The sequence below is a fragment of the Oncorhynchus clarkii genome, chromosome 16 (assembly GCF_045791955.1).
Source record: "Oncorhynchus clarkii lewisi isolate Uvic-CL-2024 chromosome 16, UVic_Ocla_1.0, whole genome shotgun sequence".
In the NCBI taxonomy this organism is placed as follows: Eukaryota; Metazoa; Chordata; class Actinopteri; order Salmoniformes; family Salmonidae; genus Oncorhynchus; species Oncorhynchus clarkii.
In genome coordinates, this window is record NC_092162.1 from 62,678,311 (window position 1) to 62,698,005 (window position 19,695).

The 19,695-nt window shown below is 42.3% G+C and overlaps 1 protein-coding gene across 4 annotated transcripts in view; it reads right to left on the bottom strand.

Moving 5' to 3' along the window:
* Positions 1-7,049: 7,049 nt before the first annotated feature.
* LOC139368880 (deoxynucleoside triphosphate triphosphohydrolase SAMHD1-like) overlaps positions 7,050-19,695 on the bottom strand; it is a 30,578-nt gene continuing 17,932 nt past the window's right edge. For 2 of the 4 annotated variants that reach the window (XM_071108340.1, XM_071108338.1), the window contains 8 exons: positions 14,652-14,760; positions 14,311-14,402; positions 14,016-14,131; positions 13,550-13,689; positions 13,337-13,426; positions 12,550-12,654; positions 12,317-12,454; positions 7,154-9,006 (listed from right to left, as the gene is read on the bottom strand). In XM_071108340.1, the coding sequence (XP_070964441.1) occupies positions 8,854-9,006; positions 12,317-12,454; positions 12,550-12,654; positions 13,337-13,426; positions 13,550-13,689; positions 14,016-14,131; positions 14,311-14,402; positions 14,652-14,760 (943 nt within the window). In that variant the 3' untranslated portion in view covers positions 7,154-8,853. Of the gene's footprint in view, positions 9,007-12,316; positions 12,455-12,549; positions 12,655-13,336; positions 13,433-13,549; positions 13,690-14,015; positions 14,132-14,310; positions 14,403-14,651; positions 14,761-19,695 lie in introns of all 4 variants that reach the window. The other 2 variants (XM_071108339.1, XM_071108337.1) reach the window with 2 other exon arrangements.

The following is a 19,695-nucleotide window of genomic DNA, read 5'->3' on the forward strand; positions in this document are numbered from 1 at the left end:
AAATATCTAATTTAGGTAAGTATTCACACCCCTGAGTCAATTCATCAGTACATTTTATCATCACCTTTGGCAGCGATTCATGCTACTACTCTTTCTGGGTAAGTCTCTAAGAGCTTTGCACACCTGGATTTTACAATATTATTCTTTAAAATATTCTTCAAGCTCTGTCAAGTTGGTTGTTGATCATTCCTAGACAGCTAAGTCTTTCCACAGATATTCAAGATGATTTAAGTCAAAACTGTAACTAGGCCACTCAGGAACAGTGTTGTCTTGGTAAGCAACTCCAGTGTACATTTGGCCTTGTGAAATGAAAAGAAAAAGCCATATCTCTGTCCAGTGTCTGTGTTCTTTTGCCCGTCTTAATCTTTTCTTTTTATTGGCCAGTCTGAGAAATTTATTTTTCTTTGCAACTCTTCCTAGAAGGCCAGCATCCCGGAGTCACCTCCTCTCTGTAGACGTTGAGACTGGTGTTTTGCGGGTACTCTTTAATGAAGCTGCCAGTTGAGTGCTTGTGAGGCGTCTGTTTCTCAAACTAGACACTCTAATGTACTTGTCCTCTTGCTCAGTTGTGCACCGGGGCCTCCCACTCCTCTTTCTATTCTGGTTAGGGCCAGTTTGCGCTGTTCTTTGAAGGGAGTAGTACACAGCGTTGTACAAGATCTTCAGTTTCTTGGCAATTTCTCGCATGGAATAGCCTTCATTTCTCAGAATAACAATAGACTGATGAGTTTCAGAAGAAAGTTCTTTGTTTCTGGTCATTTTGAGCCTGTAATCAAACCTTCAAATGCTGATGCTCCAGATACTCAACTAGTATAAAGAACGCCAGTTAATTGCTTCTTTAATCAGACAACAGTTTTCAGCTGTGCTAACATAATTGCAAATGGGTTTTCTAATGATCAATTAGTCGTTTAAAATGATAAACTTGGATTAGCTAACACAACGTGCCAATGGAAAACCGGAGTGGTTGCTGATAATGGGCCTCTGTACGACTATGTAGATATTCCATAAAAAATCTGCCGTTTCCAGTTACAATAGTCATTTACAACATTAACAATGTCTACACTGTATTTCTGATCAATTTGATGTTATTTTAATGGACAAAAAAGTGCTTTTCTTTCAAAAACAAGGACATTTCTAAGTGACACCAAACTTTTGAACAGTAGTGTATATCTTTCAACTATGCTGTGATGTTTAACATACAATTTCAATCTATCTAATCGAATAGAATCCACAGAGTTGAAGATAAATACTTTTACTAAGAGTATTAGTATATTAGGAATTGACTGACCCGGTCTCTCCAGATCTCCTAACAGTACTATTTCTAGGGTCAATTTTAGATCAATGTTTTGTATTCTCAGCCATTCCTGAACCTGAGACCAGAAACAGGCTACCTGAGGGCAATACCAAAATAAATGGTCTATTGATTCTGTATCACAACAAAATCTGCAGAGTTTCGATAATTTATGCCCCAAATATTCAACATTTTGTTGGTGGCAATAATTCTATTTAGGTGCCCTTTGCGAGGCATTGGGAGACATAGCTGGTCTTTGTGATTGAGTCTGTGTTAAACTTTCACTGCTCGACTGAGGGACAGATAATGTGTGGGGTACAGAGATGAGGTAGTCATTCAGAAATGTTAAACATTAAAATTGCATTAAAACTGAGTCCACGCAACTTATTATGTGACTTGTTAAGCACATTTTTACTCCTGAACTCATTTAGACTTGCCATAACAAAATATTTATTGACACAAGACATTTCAGCTTTTCATTTCAAATGAATGTAAACATTCCGAAAAAGAACATTCCACTTTCACATTATGGAGTATTGTGTGTAGGCAAGTGACACAAAATCTTCATTGAATCGATTGAAAAATCAGGCTGTTCCACAACAAAATGTGAAAAAAGTCAAGGGGTGTGAAAACTTTCTGAAGGTACTATAAGTATAGGTTAAGTTACCTGAAATGACTAGCTAGCTAATTAAGCTAATTCACTAGCTCTAAAAGATGTTTGTTGTCTACGACCTGTAAGTATGGGATTGATTAATATAGTCATGAAAAGTACTGTAATGAAACAGCAGGGAGCAGGTCTCGAACCCACGGCCTTCGAGCCCGAGGTCCGGCGTGCTATTGACTGTGCTGTAAAAGCATGCTCGTGCGGCAGGGACGATTTCCGCGATGAAAACCCAGGGTCGTTACACTACTCCCTCCTATCAAAGAGCGCGTCCTCGCGCTAGCTTGCGACTCTACGTCTTACAGGAACGCGCTCACCGGCCAAGCACACGCACTGTCGTGGATGCAAGGTACGATCGCAAAATCCTCCAAATTGTGGATGGGTACGGACCACCCCCCAGCCATCTTCAAATACTTTGTGCCCCTCATTTCCAACATGGCTATATTTTCTATAAAATAATACATTGCCAGTGTGATGAACTAATATGAGGAACTATGGTCATTGTATTTCAATGCTTTCCTATTTTGAATACCTATTCCTTTTACATAATTATATTGCTTGTATTTAAGATTTAAATAGGATGAAATTAGTTCATCTGACACACACACACACACACTCAGGACCAGCTGAGAGAGAGTAATTTGCAGGTACATAGGCTTATCCCCCTTTCATCCCCTCCTCCTCCCCTCACTCCCCCTCTTCTCCCACAGACGTTGAAGTCATTACTTGACAGGTTGTTTTCTTGAACCCAAAGGAAAACACCCCCCCCCCCCCCCCCCCCCCCCAGGACAGTGCTGAGAGGATTCCCACATGACTGCCTGGACACGGTGCCACTGACCCCCGCAGAGACACACACACGCACGCACGCACGCACACACACACACACACACACATACACGCACGCACGCACACACACACACAAACACACACACAAACACACACAGCAACCAAACAATTTAGGTCTGTGCAAAAGCTTTTCCAGATGTGCCCTCATCAGAGTATGTCAGAGAAGTGGAGCTGGAGCGGGGCATGGAGTGGAGCACGGAGCAGGAGCTGAGCGTGAAGTGGAGTTCACTAAATATTTTCATAAAGAAACTGATAAAACACAAAGGTGCTAAATCAAGAGGATTTACAAAAACAAGGACCAAGAGCAAGAGAGGGAGTGTGGTGATGTAGTGTCCACAACTAAATAGTCATTGTGGAATCTGAAAAGACACATATCCTGAAGGCATGACAGTGTACTTCAGTGGAGGCTGTTCATAATAATGTATGTGACGGAGCAAATGGAATGGCATCAAACACCTGCACACCATGTGTTTGATGTACTTGATACCATTCCACCAATACCACTCGTCATTACCACGAGCCCGTCCTCCCCAATGAAATTGCCACCAGCCTCCTGTGGTCTACTTATTACCTGCACAAGCTAAAAAAAAAAAGGAACAAGGTGGGACGATAACTGTGTCACAGCAGCAAAGTATTTATAAACAAAAAAATCTGATCTCTTAAACATTTCCTTCATTTTTGTTCTATTATGCCTGGCATATTTCCATGGTCAAGGAGCTTTCTGTTTTGATTGGGTTATTTTGCCTGAAAACCTTGAGAGCTACCTATAGATTACTTAAATTTAACAACTCTGCATCTCTGCCCAGCCTGGCAAGAGTGGCCAAAGGGTGTTTTGCATCCCCAGTGGCTCTGCAAGTGTGGAGAGGGTATTCTCCGCTGCTGGCCTTCTCTCCAGGCACCATCGCATGAGCTTGAAGCCAAAGACTAGCCAAACTCATGTTTCTAAAAAGACACTAATAAGTAATGTTTTGATTCATTTGTATTTAATTGTATTTAAAGTCACAGCCTATATGAACAATTTATATATATATAATGATTTAACGCAACAAAATGTTTAAATGCAGAGCTCTTTATGTCCCTACCAGCCTATTGTGTCGCCCCCTCGCAAATGCTTCACAATGCGCTGCTCCATGAGGGATGAGCAGGATTTCCAACCGCTCAACTCCGCTCACATGCTCTGGCCCTCATCCATTCTATTACAGAGAGATGCCACCAAGGACAAACATACAAACACACACACACACACACACTGAAGACAGGATGTGATAAATGCTAGCCAAATGGGACATGATTACCAGAGGATCATCAGACACAGGCCAGAGGGAGGGAGGTGTAAGCACCCCCTTTCCTCTTTCATTTACTGTAAAACTCCCAATCCTCAATACACTACTCGGAAATTAATTTGATGATTATGGATCTCTCTCTCTCGTCCCTGTTCCCCCCCTCTCCCCTACAGTGACAGACAAGATTCTACCCCAGTTATCCCAAACAGCTATATACATTTGTACCCCCGTTACACTGACGGCAGGCAAAGGAGAGGGGGCTTACGGTAGGCCCAATAAGGTGCTCCCTTGGGGGCTAGACCACCCCACTACCCTCTGGGTCCTGGAGATCTAGAGCCTGGATCAGTCACTCAGATTATACAAGACTGTTCAAATTGTCTAAAGTGGCCCAGCTCCACCTCCCCTGTTTTAAGGCCCCATCAACCTTGGAGATACAATGTACATGTAGGATTTGTTCCTAGCAACACTCTCCTTGGCTTGCTCTTTTGAGAGTTTGGAGGGGTTTGTGTTGCTCTTATGGTTGCTGTTTGTGTCAAATGCATTAGTGTTGCTCCATGATTAATTGATTAGAGTCATTGATACACAAGGCGGGACACAGGACAGGATGCTAAGAAGCCAGGAAACCTCCACTTTAGCATATCGGGACATTTAGCCAACTTGTCTTTCATTTATATTCTCTTTAAACAGAGGTGACATTAGCGTTTCTCACTATCACTCTAACAGTCTCTCCATTAACAGGTTTTCACTCCTCTCCCCATTTCACTCCCACTCTCCTTCCCTCCTCTCCCTCTCTCCTTCCCTCCTGCCTCTCTCACTGGAGCGCTAAATGAGCAACAAATATCTAATCAACCTAGAATTGACACCTCACATCAAGGGAAAGAGGGGATAAGGAGGGAGGTAAAGAAAGTACTAATAAAGCAATTACTGCCCCCCCCTAAGCTCAGCCTCCACCCTCACTCCCCATCCTCCCTCCCTCTCCACTCCTCTCCCAGCAAAAGCCCTCACGCCTCAGCAGGTGTGGAGAGAGAAATGGAGAGAATGACTGAAAAAAGAGTAAGATGAAAAGAAAGAGAAAGAAAGAGAGCACCTGTTTTGAGTCCCAGTCCTTTGCCATACATGCTGGCCTGGACCTGCACTGCCGCACTTTAAACAGACAAAAACTCCCACGCACATACACCATCAGTCTCTCAGCTTCTAGATGTCCATTTGAGTCATATAACAGACACTCTTATCAATAGCAACTTAAAAGTAGTGAGTGAATACATTATCATACTGGTCCCACACGGGAATCAAACCCACAACTCTGGCGTTGCAAGCGCCATGCTCTACCAACTGAGCTACAACGGTCTACCAAGCTAGCTACTGCAGCATTGGGGTCAATTCCATTCCAATGTCTATTCACTCAATTCAAAAGTGTAATTTATATTCAATGTTTCTTTTCTTTCTAAACTGGAATTCAGTTCCAAAAGTCAATTTGGTTTCGTGTCCAAATCAATTGCGCTTTACCCTAATAGGTTGACAGATAGGGATTAGGTGTTTAACCAGATAAGGACTGAATGCTTTGTAGAGTTACTCTTATATTCCTCTCCTTCTAAATCTATTATTCTCCACAACTATACTCCTATTTCTCTCTCTCTCTGTACCACATACACAACATCACTGCTCCAGTCAGATCCTCCAGTCCCTCATTAACGTCCTGGCAGGGGGCGGGGGCATCAAAGTAGCAGGATCCCTGCAGACTCCCTGAGCAATCCTACCATGGGGGTCTGGAGCCTCAACGTCTCACCCCCCAATGAGAGGCCATGACACACACACACACAGTAGCTATGACCCCATAGGACCAGCTGGGAACCAGTCATGTGCAGGAATACATACCCACCCCATTCCTTCCAGAGTGTCGTGGGCTAGCGTTTTGCCACCATTGGCCCATTTGTGTCAGGGCTTGAGGAGATCAGCTCCCCCATACCTTCACCCCCAGTGTGTTTGTGAGTGTAAATCAGTAATGTCTAATATTGGTTTATGTGAGTTTCAGAATGTACAGGGGATCAATGACAAACACATGGAAAGCAGCCTCTCACACAAGTATGCAGGTAATACAATCACATTTTTAAATCAATCATCACAATTGATGGGTATTGACAAGCACAGTTAGAGGCCAATGGAATGGGAGGATTGTGTTTGTGTGTGTGTTGGAAAAGCAAGGAGGGGTCTACAAATACCAATCCAATCTGCCAGAGAGGCAAGTGCAGCAGGAGGGTAACGGAGGGGTAGAGGAGGAGGGGGTGGAGGGAAGGCACCTTGCAACAGCTGGTCTCAATTATCCATGGAGGGGCTGGGTGGTGTGTGAGACAGGAGGATGGTGGGGGGGCTGAGTCTGTGTGTGAGACAGGGGGATATGGGGGGGGGCTGAGACCACTGGCGCCAGGAGGGGAGCAACAGGTCAGAGAGGATGAAGATTATAAAAATACTATAGCAGGCAGTTGGCCTTGTGGTGGTGTGAGGGAGGGGTGGATATTCCTCGGCTGGCTCTGAGAATCAGTGCCACAGGATGTGTAATGGAAGAGTATGTGCGTGTAGCAGGGTAGTGTTTTACCTCCACTTCCTGTAATATAACTTTCCTGTCCAAACAACAGAAGTTCATTCCTCTGTGACTACAACTAGAAATAGAATATTGTAATTTCCACAGCGGTCTCGGGCCAGGACAGTCAGCCAATGCTTTCCTGCAAAATCCTTACTCAGACTGACTGGTATTACAGTCTAAGTGTGTCTGTGTGTCTGTGTTTCGGTGTGTGTATCCCTTTGTCAGTGAGCCATGTATTGTATACATACTTAGATATGTGATTGTTGCCAGAGCCGTTTCTGCTTTACAGAAAATCCCCTCTATGGAAAGGGGATGTCTTACCGCCCTCTAGTGGAGAAAGATGTGAAACACTGGATGACGTTCAGACACAGAACTCATCACGTCAGCTTTGAGTTCACCCATCGAATGGGAGGATTTAGTGAGGGAATGCTGATCTTAGACCTATGCCAAAAGACATCTACACAGAGCTCTAAGAAAACACAACTCAGATAGCCAGGCAGAGAAAATAGTTGTATTTCACAGCTTTTGACAGTTGTACTCTGTATCATAAAATCCCTGAAACGTTCACTGTCTCTACGATTTGTCTTTCATTATATATTTTTAAAAACGAAGCACATAATTAAATCAAACATACCATCAATGAGCAACAGCTGTGGACTCATCTTGATGCAGACTGTATGGTAAAGGTTGTGTTTATATTGTTTAAATGAAGATAACAGCCAGACACAATGTGATACCGCAGCACTTAGAGAAACACCACACTAATCAGAAACAGTCCAAATCAAAACCAAAAAAAAGTTTCAGGTCTGAATCACACACACTGCATGCATTGTGTATGTATAACTGACTACACTACCCACACTGCACTGCACACTGTGACCCATCTCTGTTTGTCAGTTCAAGTGGCCACTTTTAGGAAAATAATCAAATATACACTAGACAGATCTCTGATCTGTATGTGCTTTAGTCAACCCCTACCTCACCAAACATACTGTACGTATGTCCACGACCAGGCTAGCTATGGTGGGTGCCTATATATAAACTAAAACCTTGTAGAAACCATGCTTATAAGAAAGACAATGCCCTGAAAGACAAACAATGGTGATACAATACCATGAAACAATTAAATACTCAGCTACAATGTAAAACAAGCATGATTGTCCCACAAGGGTTTGAGAACAACTTTCATCAGGTTGTATAAATATGTAACAGTTGCTGCTAGGCTATCTGAAAGATGCCTGTATGATCATGGCACATCAAGATGCATAGTCAGAGAAAAGTCAGGAATCTGAAAGTCAGGAAGTATTTTCACACTCACACAATGCAATACCAATGACATCGATAATTAAATAAGGCAAAATAACCGCACTTAACCTATAACATATGCTTAAAATAAAACAAGATAAAAAGCGAATAAAATAAAGACTATATGATATAATCCCTAACAGAACGGAGCGTGAACAGAACCCTGAGCCAAAGGTCTTCTTCTGGACGTTGCTCCTAGACACTGATCTCCAACTCCCTAATATTCTCTGGTTCATATAGAGTCAATGAACTAAGCAGACCAGACCCAGCTGCTATCCCATTGATGTCCACCCAAAAACTATACTTTGGTATTTGTTTCATTAGACCATTGTTGATATACTCCCAAAATGTTTTGCAAGTCAGCAATCAAGTTCTCAAGATATACTGCATAACTTAAAAAATACAGCCGGTATGATGCTGCGTTTTGTATCATACGATGCAAAATAAATCATACAGCTGTATTTCTGTATTTCGAAAGTTAGATATCTTTAACTTGATTGCTGAAATGCAAAACAATTGGTGCCGTATCAACAATGGACTAATGACAAATATGAAAATAGCATTTTGGGTGGAGTTTTCCTTTAAGACGAGAACAATGACAATTGTTTTTCAACGGTAAATGGCCTGAGCAAGACATCATTTATCCACCATCGTTGGTCCCCAACCCCTAGTCCTAGGGAGCACCAGGGTATGCAACGGTTTGTTCCAACCCAGCATCAACACGACTGATTCAGCTACTCAATTAATCATTATAACCTAGACTAGCTGAATCAGGTGTGTTAGTGCTGGGTTGGAACAAAACCTTGCATACCCTGTAGCTCTCCAGAACCAGGATTGGTGACAACTGCCATAAGAAGTAAACAGACAGATCCTCTTTCTCATCCTCCTAAAAGAGTCTGGCTTTTGCCTTCTGTTGTCCAATGTTGACTGCAGCCCTGCTTCTTCCTCCCTGGCTATCCACTTCATCATCGTTCTCATCATCATCGTGGGCCCAGCTTCGCTTCAGAGGGGTGAGCTCCGGTGCAATCGAATCTCCGTCCTAAACAAACGCGAACACAAACAGAAAGCAAGTTACAGACTCCTCTTTAAAGCTCAGTTGTCCTGAGGCTTCACAACACTGCCAGAACCTAGGATCAAGGGAGACACTCAAGTTTTTTAATACTATATCTCTTGACACATTGATGAAAATAGTCATGGCCTCTAAACCTTCAAGCTGCATACTGGACCCTATTCCAACTAAACCACTGAAAGAGCTGCTTCCTGTGCTTGGCCCTCATATGTTGAACATAATAAACGGCTCTCTATCCACCAGATGTGTACCAATCTCAAGTGGCAGTAATAAAGCCTCTCTTGAAAAAGCCAAACCTTGACCAGGAAAATATAAAAAACTATCAGCCTATATCAAATCTCCAATTCCTCTCAATTAATAAAAACAAAGCTGTATCGCAGCAACTCACTGCCTTCCTGAACACTAACAACGTATTCGAAACGCTTCAGTCTGGTTTTACACCCCATCATAGCACTGACTGCACTCGAAGGTGGTAAATGACCTTTTAATGGCGTCAGACCGAGGCTCTGCATCTGTCCTCGTGCTCCTTAGACCTTAGTGCTGCTTTTGATACCATCGATCACCACATTCTTTTGGAGAGATTGGAAACCCAAATTGGTCTACACGGACAAGTTCGGGCCAGGTTTAGATCTTATCTGTCAGAAAGATATCAGTTTGTCTCTGTGGATGGTTTGTCGTCAGACAAATCAGCTGTAAGTTTCGGTGTCCTCAAGGTTCCATTTTAGTGATGTCATTCGGAAACAATATTAACTTTTACTGCTATGCGGACGATACACAGCTGTACATTTTCAATAAAACATGGAGAAGCCCCAAAATTGCCCTCCATGGAAGCCTGGTTTTCAGACATAAGGAAGTTTAACTTAATTTTTTACTTTTAAATTAGGACAAAAAAAAGAGATGCTAGTTCTAGGTCCCAAGAAACAAAGATATCTTCTGTTGGATCTGACAATTCATCTTAATGGTTGTACAGTCATCTCAAATAAAACTGAAGGACCTTGGTGTTACTCTGGACCCTGATCTCTCTTTTTAAGAACATATCAACTGTTTCAAGGACAGCTTTTTTCCAGCTAAGTAACATTGCAAAAATCTGAAACTTAATACAAATGAATGACAAATGAATCAATGCTTTTGTCACTTCTAGATTAGACTACTGCAATGCTCTACTCTCCGGCTAAAGCACTAAACAAACTTCAGTTAGTGCTAAACACAGCTGCTAGAATCTTGACTAGAACCAGAAAATTTGATCACATTACTCCAATGCTAGCCTCTCTACACTAGCTTCCTGTGAAGGCTAGGGATGATTTCAAGGTTTTACTGCTAACCTACAAAGCATTACATGGGCTTGCTCCTACTCATCTTTCCGATTTGGTCCTGCCATACATAACTACATGTATGCTACGGTCACAAGACACAGGCCTCCTAATTGTCCCTTGAATTTCTAAGCAAACAGCTGGAGGCAGGGCTTTCTCCTGTAGAGCTCCATTTTTATGGAATGGTCTGCTTATCCATGTGAGAAACGCAGACTCAGTCTTGACCTTTAAGTCTTTATTGAAGACTTATCTCTTCAGTAAATCCTATGATTGAGTGTAGTCTGCCCAGGAGTGTGAAGGTGAACGGAAAGGCTCTGGAGCAACAAACCGCCCTTGCAGTTTCTGCCTGGCCGGTTCCCCTCTCTCTGCCTCTAACCCTATTACGGGGGGGCTGAGTCACTGGCTTACTGGTACTCTTCCGTGCCGTCCCAAGGAGGGGTGTGTCACTCGAGTGGGTTGAGTCTCTAACGTGATCTTCCTGTCCGGTGTGGCTCCCCCCTCGGGTTTGTGCCGTGGGGGAGATCTTCGTGGACTATACTTGGCCTTGTCTCAGGGTAGTAAGTTGGTGGTTGAAGATATCCCTCTAGTGGTGTGGGGGCTGTGCTTCGGCAAAGTGGGTGGGGTTATATCCTGCCTGGTTGGCCCTGTCCGGGGGTATAGTTGGATGGGGCCACAGGGTCTCCCAACCCCTACTGTCTCAGCCTCCAGTATTTATGCTGCAGTAGTTTATGTGTCGGGGGGCTAGGGTCAGTCTGTTATATCTGGAGTATTTCTCCTGTCTTATCCGGTGTCCTGTATGCTCCCTCTAATTCTCGCTGTCTCTTTCCTCGGAGGACCTGAGCCCCAGGACCATGCCTCAGGACTACCTGGCCTGATGACTCCTTGATGTCCGCAGTCCACTTGGTCGTGCTGCTGCTCCAGTTTCAACTGTTCTGCCTGTGGCTAGGGAACCCTGACCTGTTCACCGGACGTGCTACCTTGTCCAGGGACCTGCTGTTTTCAACTCTTTCTCTACCGCACCTGCTGTCTCTAACTCTGAATGATCGGCTATGAAAAGCCAACTGACATTTACTCATGGAGGTGCTAACCTGTTGCACCCTCTACAACCACTGTGATTATTATTATTTGACCCTGCTGGTCATCTATGAACCTGGCATAGCCAGAAGAGTACTGGCCACCCCTAGGAGCCTGGTTCCTCTCTAGGTATCTTTCTAGGTTCCTGCCTTTCTAGGGAGTTGTTCCTAGCCACCATGCTTCTACATCTGCATTACTTGCTGTTTGGTTTTTTCGCAGGGTTCTTGTATAATCACTTTGTGACCCAGCTGATGGACTTTACAAAAGCATGTTTTTGATTGATTATGTGTGATGCAGGTAAGCTGGTCATAGCTAGCTGGCTTAGCCTTGCACTCGAATGTCATCATCTGTCAACTGTTCTGCCTGCGGCTATGGAACCCTGACCTGTTCACCGGATGTGCTACCTGTCCCAGACCTGCTGTTTTCAACTCTCTAGAGACAGCAGGAGCGGTAGAGATACTCTTAATGATTGGCTATGAAAAGCCAACTGACATTTACTCCTGAGGTGCTGACTTGCTGCACCCTCATCAACTACTGTGATTATTATTATTTGACCATGCTGGTCATCTATGAACATTTGAACATCTTGGCCATGTTCTGTTATAATCTCCACCAGGCACAGCCAGAAGAGGACTGGCCACCCCTCATAGCCTGGTTCCTCTCTAGGTTTCTTCCTAGGTTTTGGCCTTTCGAGGGAGTTTTTCCTAGCCACCGTGCTTCTACACCTGCACTGCTTGCTGTTTGGGGTTGTAGGCTGGGTTTCTGTACAGCACTTTGAGATATCAGCTAATGTAAGAAGAGCTTTATAAATAAATTAGATTTTCCCCACACAACGCTAACAGTTTGAGATAGAGATCCATACAGCAGTAAATGAAAGAGATAAGAGGCCTCCTGACCTGAGGCTTGGAGAAGTTGTTGTCCATGCACCACTTGACATAGTTAATCTTAGCTGCCTCCACGGTCTTCTCATCTCTCTTCTTAAAGTAGACCCTGATCAGCTGCTCAGCAAACTGATCTGGCAGCATCTGAGACACCTACAGGGGAGAACAATCATGTAAAATAATGTTTTCAAGATCCAAAAAGAACAGACTATTTCAAAAAAGATTTGAGAGTGAATTGTAGCATTGACCTGGTTCCTGCTGATCTGGGTGGTTTTGGTTGGGGTATTCTTACAGTAGAAACGCATGTTGTTGATGGGGTTCTTCTCCTTCATACCCCAGTCCATGTTGATGATCTGATGAAGAGAAAGAAAGAGGGACAGAAAGAGAGAGCGAGAGATAGATAAAGAGTATTGCTGAGCGATTAGTGCTTTTCTAGGTCGGTTCGGTTATTTTAAAAAAAGAGTCCCGGTTTTCGATAATCATTTTTGTAAAACAAATGCATTATGAAATAATGACGAAAAATATTTGAGCTTTTTCATTGAGAAGGATTTGATTTCTCTCTAGAGAAACGGCATGTTGGGTTCACAAAAAACATAGAACTAAATGGAAATCAAGTTATTAAACCAACGTTGGTCAATTAGTTGTTAAATAACCCGCCCCCAAAAAAACTGATGGTGGTTAATCTGGCCTTCATGGCAACATGTCCTCTTAAATCTCCACCTGGTACAGTCAGAAGAGGACAGAGCCTGGTTCCTCTCTAGGTTTCTTCCTAGGTTCCTTCTTTTCTAGGGAGTTTTTCCTAGCCACCGTGCTTCTACATCAGCATTGCTTGCTCTTTATAGTTTTAGGCTGAATATCTGTAAAACACTTTGTGACAACTGCTGAGGTCAAAAGAGCTTTATAAAAATACATTTTATTGATTGACATATTTCCAATAAAGCCAACGATAATAAAGGGTTATCTATAGACGGGCTTGTTATGTGACCTGTGTCTTCGATCAGTTCCCTGAGTGAGGTGAAAAGACTGGACACTCACATTGACTACAAAGTCCCCTGGCTCTAGAGTGACGCCCTGGAGGTCGCTCTCAGGCCTGCACGTCGCCAATTCACTTGCCCATTTCTGGAGCTGTTCCTGGGCGAGAAAAGAGGAGGATGAGAGGCACATAATATGGATCTTCTAAAAAAGCTCACCTAGAAAGCCATGGGAGGATATTCACCCTCCATCCCCCAGACATGCACACACACACACCTGTGAGACCTCCACACGTTTCTTGGCTTGGGTCTGTCCCATATTCTTGTAGAGGTTTCTGCAGGTGATGTTGTGGAGGATCTTTCTGGCCTCTGCCAGCTCAGAGGATGACGAGTACAGGATCTGCTCAAACACATGGTCTACATGGAGAGGGGGGAGAGAGACAGGAGAGAGACCATGAGAGGAGACGGAGAGAGACAGGAGAGAGACCAGAAGAGGGGACAGGAGAGAGACAAGGAGTGTGGGAAGAGAAAAGGTTAATCATGCAAACCAAACCCAGGCAGTGATTATGGACATGAACGTGACAGAGAACCAGGTCTGGCAAACCCAGCCTGTTAGGGCAGCCATGACACCTAGAAAAGAAAAAAAAAACCTGACAACCAAAGAGGTTTGAACCATATAATGAGAGTGAGTAAACAAGACCAGAGCCATTCTACATATTATATTTCTATGAGGTTGAACTGACCAGTGAGTTTAGTGTAGGCCTCCATGTCATATATTGCTGTGGAGATGGTGAACATTTTTCCCTCTGAACCTTGAATCTGGATGTGGGGTTCTGCCTTGATGAAGGCCTCTGTGATCCTGAATCAATACAGACAGGCACACACGCACTTAAATCAAACATGTCATTTTTAATCCATAACATACAGCAGAAAAGCACCTGAATGTCTGAGAACCTGTATGTATGACTATATAAGAGATCGTAAGTCAGCTAGATATTTAACAGTAGAATGAATAGCTATTGATGCGAGAGCACTTACATTGTCTCTATTATGTGTCCCACTTTGTGCTGGTAGGCTTTTCTGTGGAGGTAGTTGCGTGTGTGGAACATGTCGTACAGATTACCCACTTCCTGTATGTGGACAACACACATGGATATCACTGGTAACGGAAGTGACCTTGTCCGAGCGGCCCATAGGGCAGGAGCCCATCTCCTGATTCTGTAGTGTGAGGCAGCTTGATGTACAAGTACACCCCCTAGACAGGACGCTAGTCGATAGCTGGGCCTAATCATTACTTCACCAAGTTGAATGAAAAGGTAAATGAAAACATAACAATGAAGGGAATGAATGAGAGGTGAAATCTAGGGCCAAGCCTTCACCTTTTCTCTGGTGCAGATCTGCTTCTTCCCATCTACCTCACACACACGAGCAAACTTAAGGAAGCGATGGTAGTCAAAGTTATTCGGGATGCCCAGGTGGTAGCAGTCCCTATGGGGAGGGAAAGAGAGTGTTGGTTTGGTCTTCAGTCTGGGTTATCATTTCCTTTATTAATACTGCTTAAGTATCCATTTGGTTTAAATGTGTTTAAACTGCTGTCCTGCCGTTATACTCCTGACGTAATTGTATGTTCCTGTTGTCATTTAAGTAAAACATGTTTTATTTTTTTTAAAGAGCTCACTAAACAAAATGTACATTTGTATTAATTTCCTCTGCACTACAATAAAACCTATTTGAGAAAGAAAGAGAGGGAGAGAGATTATAGATGGAAAGTTGCCCAAAGCGCACTTTTTTCCTATTATAAATTGGGTGGTTGGAGCCCTGAATGCGGGCAATCTGGACCCTCTCTTTCTGCCAAAATTATCCACCGAAATTGTTGCAACCCCATTACTAGCCTGTTCAAACTCTCATATCGTCTGAGATCCCCAAAGATTGGAAAGCTGCCGCGGTCATCCCCCTCTTCAAAGGGGGACACTCTGTTATAGACCCAATTCTCATATTCCCCTCATATATACAGTGAGGGGAAAAAAGTATTTGATCCCCTGCTGATTTTCTACATTTGCCCACTGACAAAGAAATGATCAGTCTATAATTTTAATGGTAGGTATATTTGAACAGTGAGACACAAAATCCAGAAAAACACATGCCAAAAATGTTAAAATTTGCATTTTAAATTAGGGAAATAAGTATTTGACCCCCTCTGAATCAGAAAGATTTCTGGCTCCCAGGTGTCTTCTATACAGGTAACGAGCTGAGATTAGGCGCACATTTAAACAAACATTTTGTTGGTGGATCAGCTAAATATTGCAGAAAGTATATTGGTTCCATCAATGTAATTGGGGGATATGTTTTTGGTAAATATATATATCCATACACACATGCATACATATACATACCTATATAGACATACATACTTTTTTAAAGAATATACCTTTATTATTATTCCCTTCAAAACTTCAAACGACTTGAACCTTCCTATTCTCATAGCTTCTACAGATTGTAAATTAAAAATATTTGTTTTTTCTAAAATAATTATATTATTGATTATGGCTTTTCAAATCACCCAGTATTGCTGTCTGCAGCGTTAGTTCTAGGCAAATGTTGGAATTCGTCAGCCATTCCTGGACCTGTGACCAAAAACGAGCCTCATATGGACAATAATAGAGTCTAATGACTCTGCCTCTCAGCAGAATCTGCAGAGCTGGGATCAATCGAAAGTGGGCCGGTGTAATATGAATAAAGAGAAAAAGGCCCTTCTTGAACATTTGGCAAAAGCCAAAAACGATCAGACCCCTCCCTCAGTGGCCAGTCCAGATCCAGAGCCACATTCATGGGCTCTAAGACCAACTATTGACTGAGGAATGAAAGAAACTGCCACAACAGCAAGTGACCAGCAGAGGGAGCCAAATGCACAGGAACTACAAGTACTGGGCATTAAACAAGAACCAACCTACAGGAAGACTGAGGAGGAGTGGTATGAACAGACCTACCAAACCAACGCCCCAACGGAAGAATACTTATGGGCATCAGTGCTGAAGGAACTAACATTGGACTAAGTGCTACTTAATCTTGAGCAAAAAGTGGCAAGGACATAATGTCCCGAGCTGGCAAGTCTGTCGTTCTGCCCCTGAACAGGCAGTTAACCCACTGTTCCTAGGCAGTCATTGAAAATAAGAATTTGTTCTTAACTGACTTGCCTAGTTAAATAAAGTTAAAATAAAATAAATAAAAAATCTTGGCACACTGTGTTAAGATAGCTTGCACTCCCGAACATCTTCCCCCAAACTGAGTGTCTAAAAGAGGTATACAAGGAGGAGAGATCAGTGCCTAGGCATGATCCTCAACCCATATGATTTGGACATCAGAGAATCATCAGACAAGGTAAATTACTGTTTGTATTGACTACTTTGACATCAAGGCACGAACAAACTATTGACTGGTATATCTAAAGAATTGTGTTGTACACTGGAAGCTCACACCACATAAAAATAATAAGAGAACAAGGTTGTGAAAGAGAACTATACCCCTCAACAGCGTGAGGGAGCAACAAGTTCCATCTTTGGTGTGTCAATGACAATTGCAGTTTGGCAAGATGGAAAAAGTCCAGAAATAAGTAAGCCTCGTAGTAGCCGAGGGTCGATACAAGGGAATCAATATCTAAACAGTAGGCAGTAAAAAGTGTAACCATAGGAAATTCAGACTAAATAAGAAAATTATAGTATTATAAACAGCAGGGGCTGCAAAAATATTACTACTCTTATAAAGAGCAGTTTGGGGAAGGACCAAGGGAATAGAGCTTTAAGGTAAATATATGGGTGTTTGCTTTGTTTAAGAGTTAGAAGAAGTGTGTTAAGCCATTTACATTTGCAATATTATCTGGCATAGTATAGCACATTAAGGATTGATTGAGCATTATTGATGTATTAGGACTGTAGAACCATTGAATTGTAATAATGTGTATAAGACAAAAAACAGAGTGACTTAATAAAAAGCTTGAAACTTTGACAACTAGGCCAGATTAGATCTTATCTATTTTTGCCAACTTTCTATAAAAATTTATTGGAGTGAGATCATTTCTTTCTTTTGGGATTTGTATACCGAGTATGTCCACATCTCCGTCAGACCATTTAATTGGTAAACTACATGGTAATGTACAATTTGCATTTGTTAGTGATCCAATACGTAATAATCATAATTTGGTTTTAATCCAGAGAGAATAGCAAAAGTATCTAGATCCTCTATGAGGCCGTGGAGAGACTAATTGTGGTTTTAAAAGAAAACATGAATCATCAGCGTATAATGACACCTTAGTTTTTAAGCCACGGATTTCTAATCCCTTAATATTGTTTGATCTAATCTTAACAGCTAACATTTCAATGGCAATAATAAATAGATATGCCGATAGTGGACAACCTTGTTTTACTCCTCTAGAGAGTTTAACATTTTCTGAGATGTAGCCATTATTTACTATTTTACACCTAGGTTTACTATACATAACTTTAACTCATTTTATAAGAGATTGCCCAAAATTGAAATAATCTAGGCATTTATATATAAACTCCAGTCGTACTTTATCAAAAGCCTTTTCAAAATCAGCTATGAAAACCAGGCCAGGTTTCCCCGATATTTCATAGTATTCTATTGTTTCCAGTACTTGTCTTATATTATCTCCAATGTATCGTCCATGTAAAAAACCTGTCTGATTAGGATGAATAATATCTGACAAAACTTTTTTAATTCTATGCGCCAAGCATTTTGCTAGGACTTTTGCATCACAACACTGAAGTGTAAGAGGTCTCCAATTTTTTTAAATGGACTGGATCTTTATATATACACCACTTTGGTCCTGTTTCAGTAATAATGATATCAGACCTTCTTGTTCCGTGTCTCATAATCTACCATTTATATAGGAATGGTTAAAACATGCTAATAATGGTCCTTTGAGTATATCAACAAAAGTTTTGTATACTTCCACTGGTATGCCATCCAGCCCTGGAGTTCATGTGTGACTCCATCATTTGTAACAAGTTTTAATAAAAACATTTTGGTAGCATTTCTATATTGAAGATTGAAAAAGAATTTGGTGCATTTTTCCCCATATTCCATCCAGTTCGCTTTATTTTTATAATCTATTACACTGGATCTTTCTGGAATAAGTTCCTCCATTTTTTTTTGTTTTTCCTCTAACTTATTCTGTGCCCTCTATGGTACCGTTTTAATTGCACATTCTTAAAGGGAGTGCTCCTAATCTCAGCTTGTTACCTGTATAAAAGACACCTGTCCACAGAAGCAATCAACCAATCCAAACTCTCCACCATGGCCAAGACCAAAGAGCTCTCCAAGGATGTCAGGAACAAGATTGTAGACCTACACAAGGCTGGAATGGGCTACAAGACCAAAGAGCTCTCCAAGGATGTCAGGGACAAGATTGTAGACCTACACAAGGCTGGAATGGGCTACAAGACCAAAGAGCTCTCCAAGGATGTCAGGAACAAGATTGTAGCCCTACACAAGGCTGGAATGGTCTACAAGACCATCGCCAAGCAGCTTGGTGAGAAGGTGACAACAGTTGGTGTGATTATTCGCAAATGGAAGAAACACAAAAGAACTGTCAATCTCCCACGCCTGGGGCTCCATGCAAGATCTCACCTCATCACAATGACTTGGAGAAGATCTGCAGAGGAGTGGGACAAAATCCCTCCTGAGATGTGTGCAAACCTGGTGGCCAACTACAAGAAACGTCTGACCTCTGATTGCCAACAAGGGTTTTGCCACCAAGTACTAAGTCATGTTTTGCAGAGGGGTCAAAAACGTATTTCCCTCATTAAAATGCAAATCAATTTATAACATTTTTGACATGCGTTTTTCTGGATTTTTTTGTTGTTATTCTGTTTCACTGTTCAAATAAACCTACCATTAAAATGATAGACTGATAATTTCTTTGTCAGTGGGCAAACGTACAAAATCGGCAGGGGATCAAATACTTTCCCCCCTCACTGTATCAATGATGTCGCTCTTGCTGCAGGTGATTCTCTGATCCACCTCTATGCAGACGACACCATTATGTATACATCTGGCCCGTCTTTGGACACTGTTAGCAAACCTCCAAACGAGCTTCAATGCCATACGGCACTCCTTCCGTGGACCTCAACTGCTTTTAAATGCTAGTAAAACTAAGTGCATGCTCTTCAACCGATCGCTGCCCGCACCCTCCAGCCCGACTAGCGTCACTACTCTGGACAGTTCGGACTTAGAATATGTGGACAACTACAAATACCTGGGTGTCTGGCTAGACTGTAAACTCTCCTCCCAGACTCACATTAAGCATCTCCAATCTAAAATTAAATCTAGAATCGGCTTCCTATTCCGCAACAAAGCCTCCTTCACTCATGCTGCCAAACTTACCCTAGTAAAACTGACTATCCT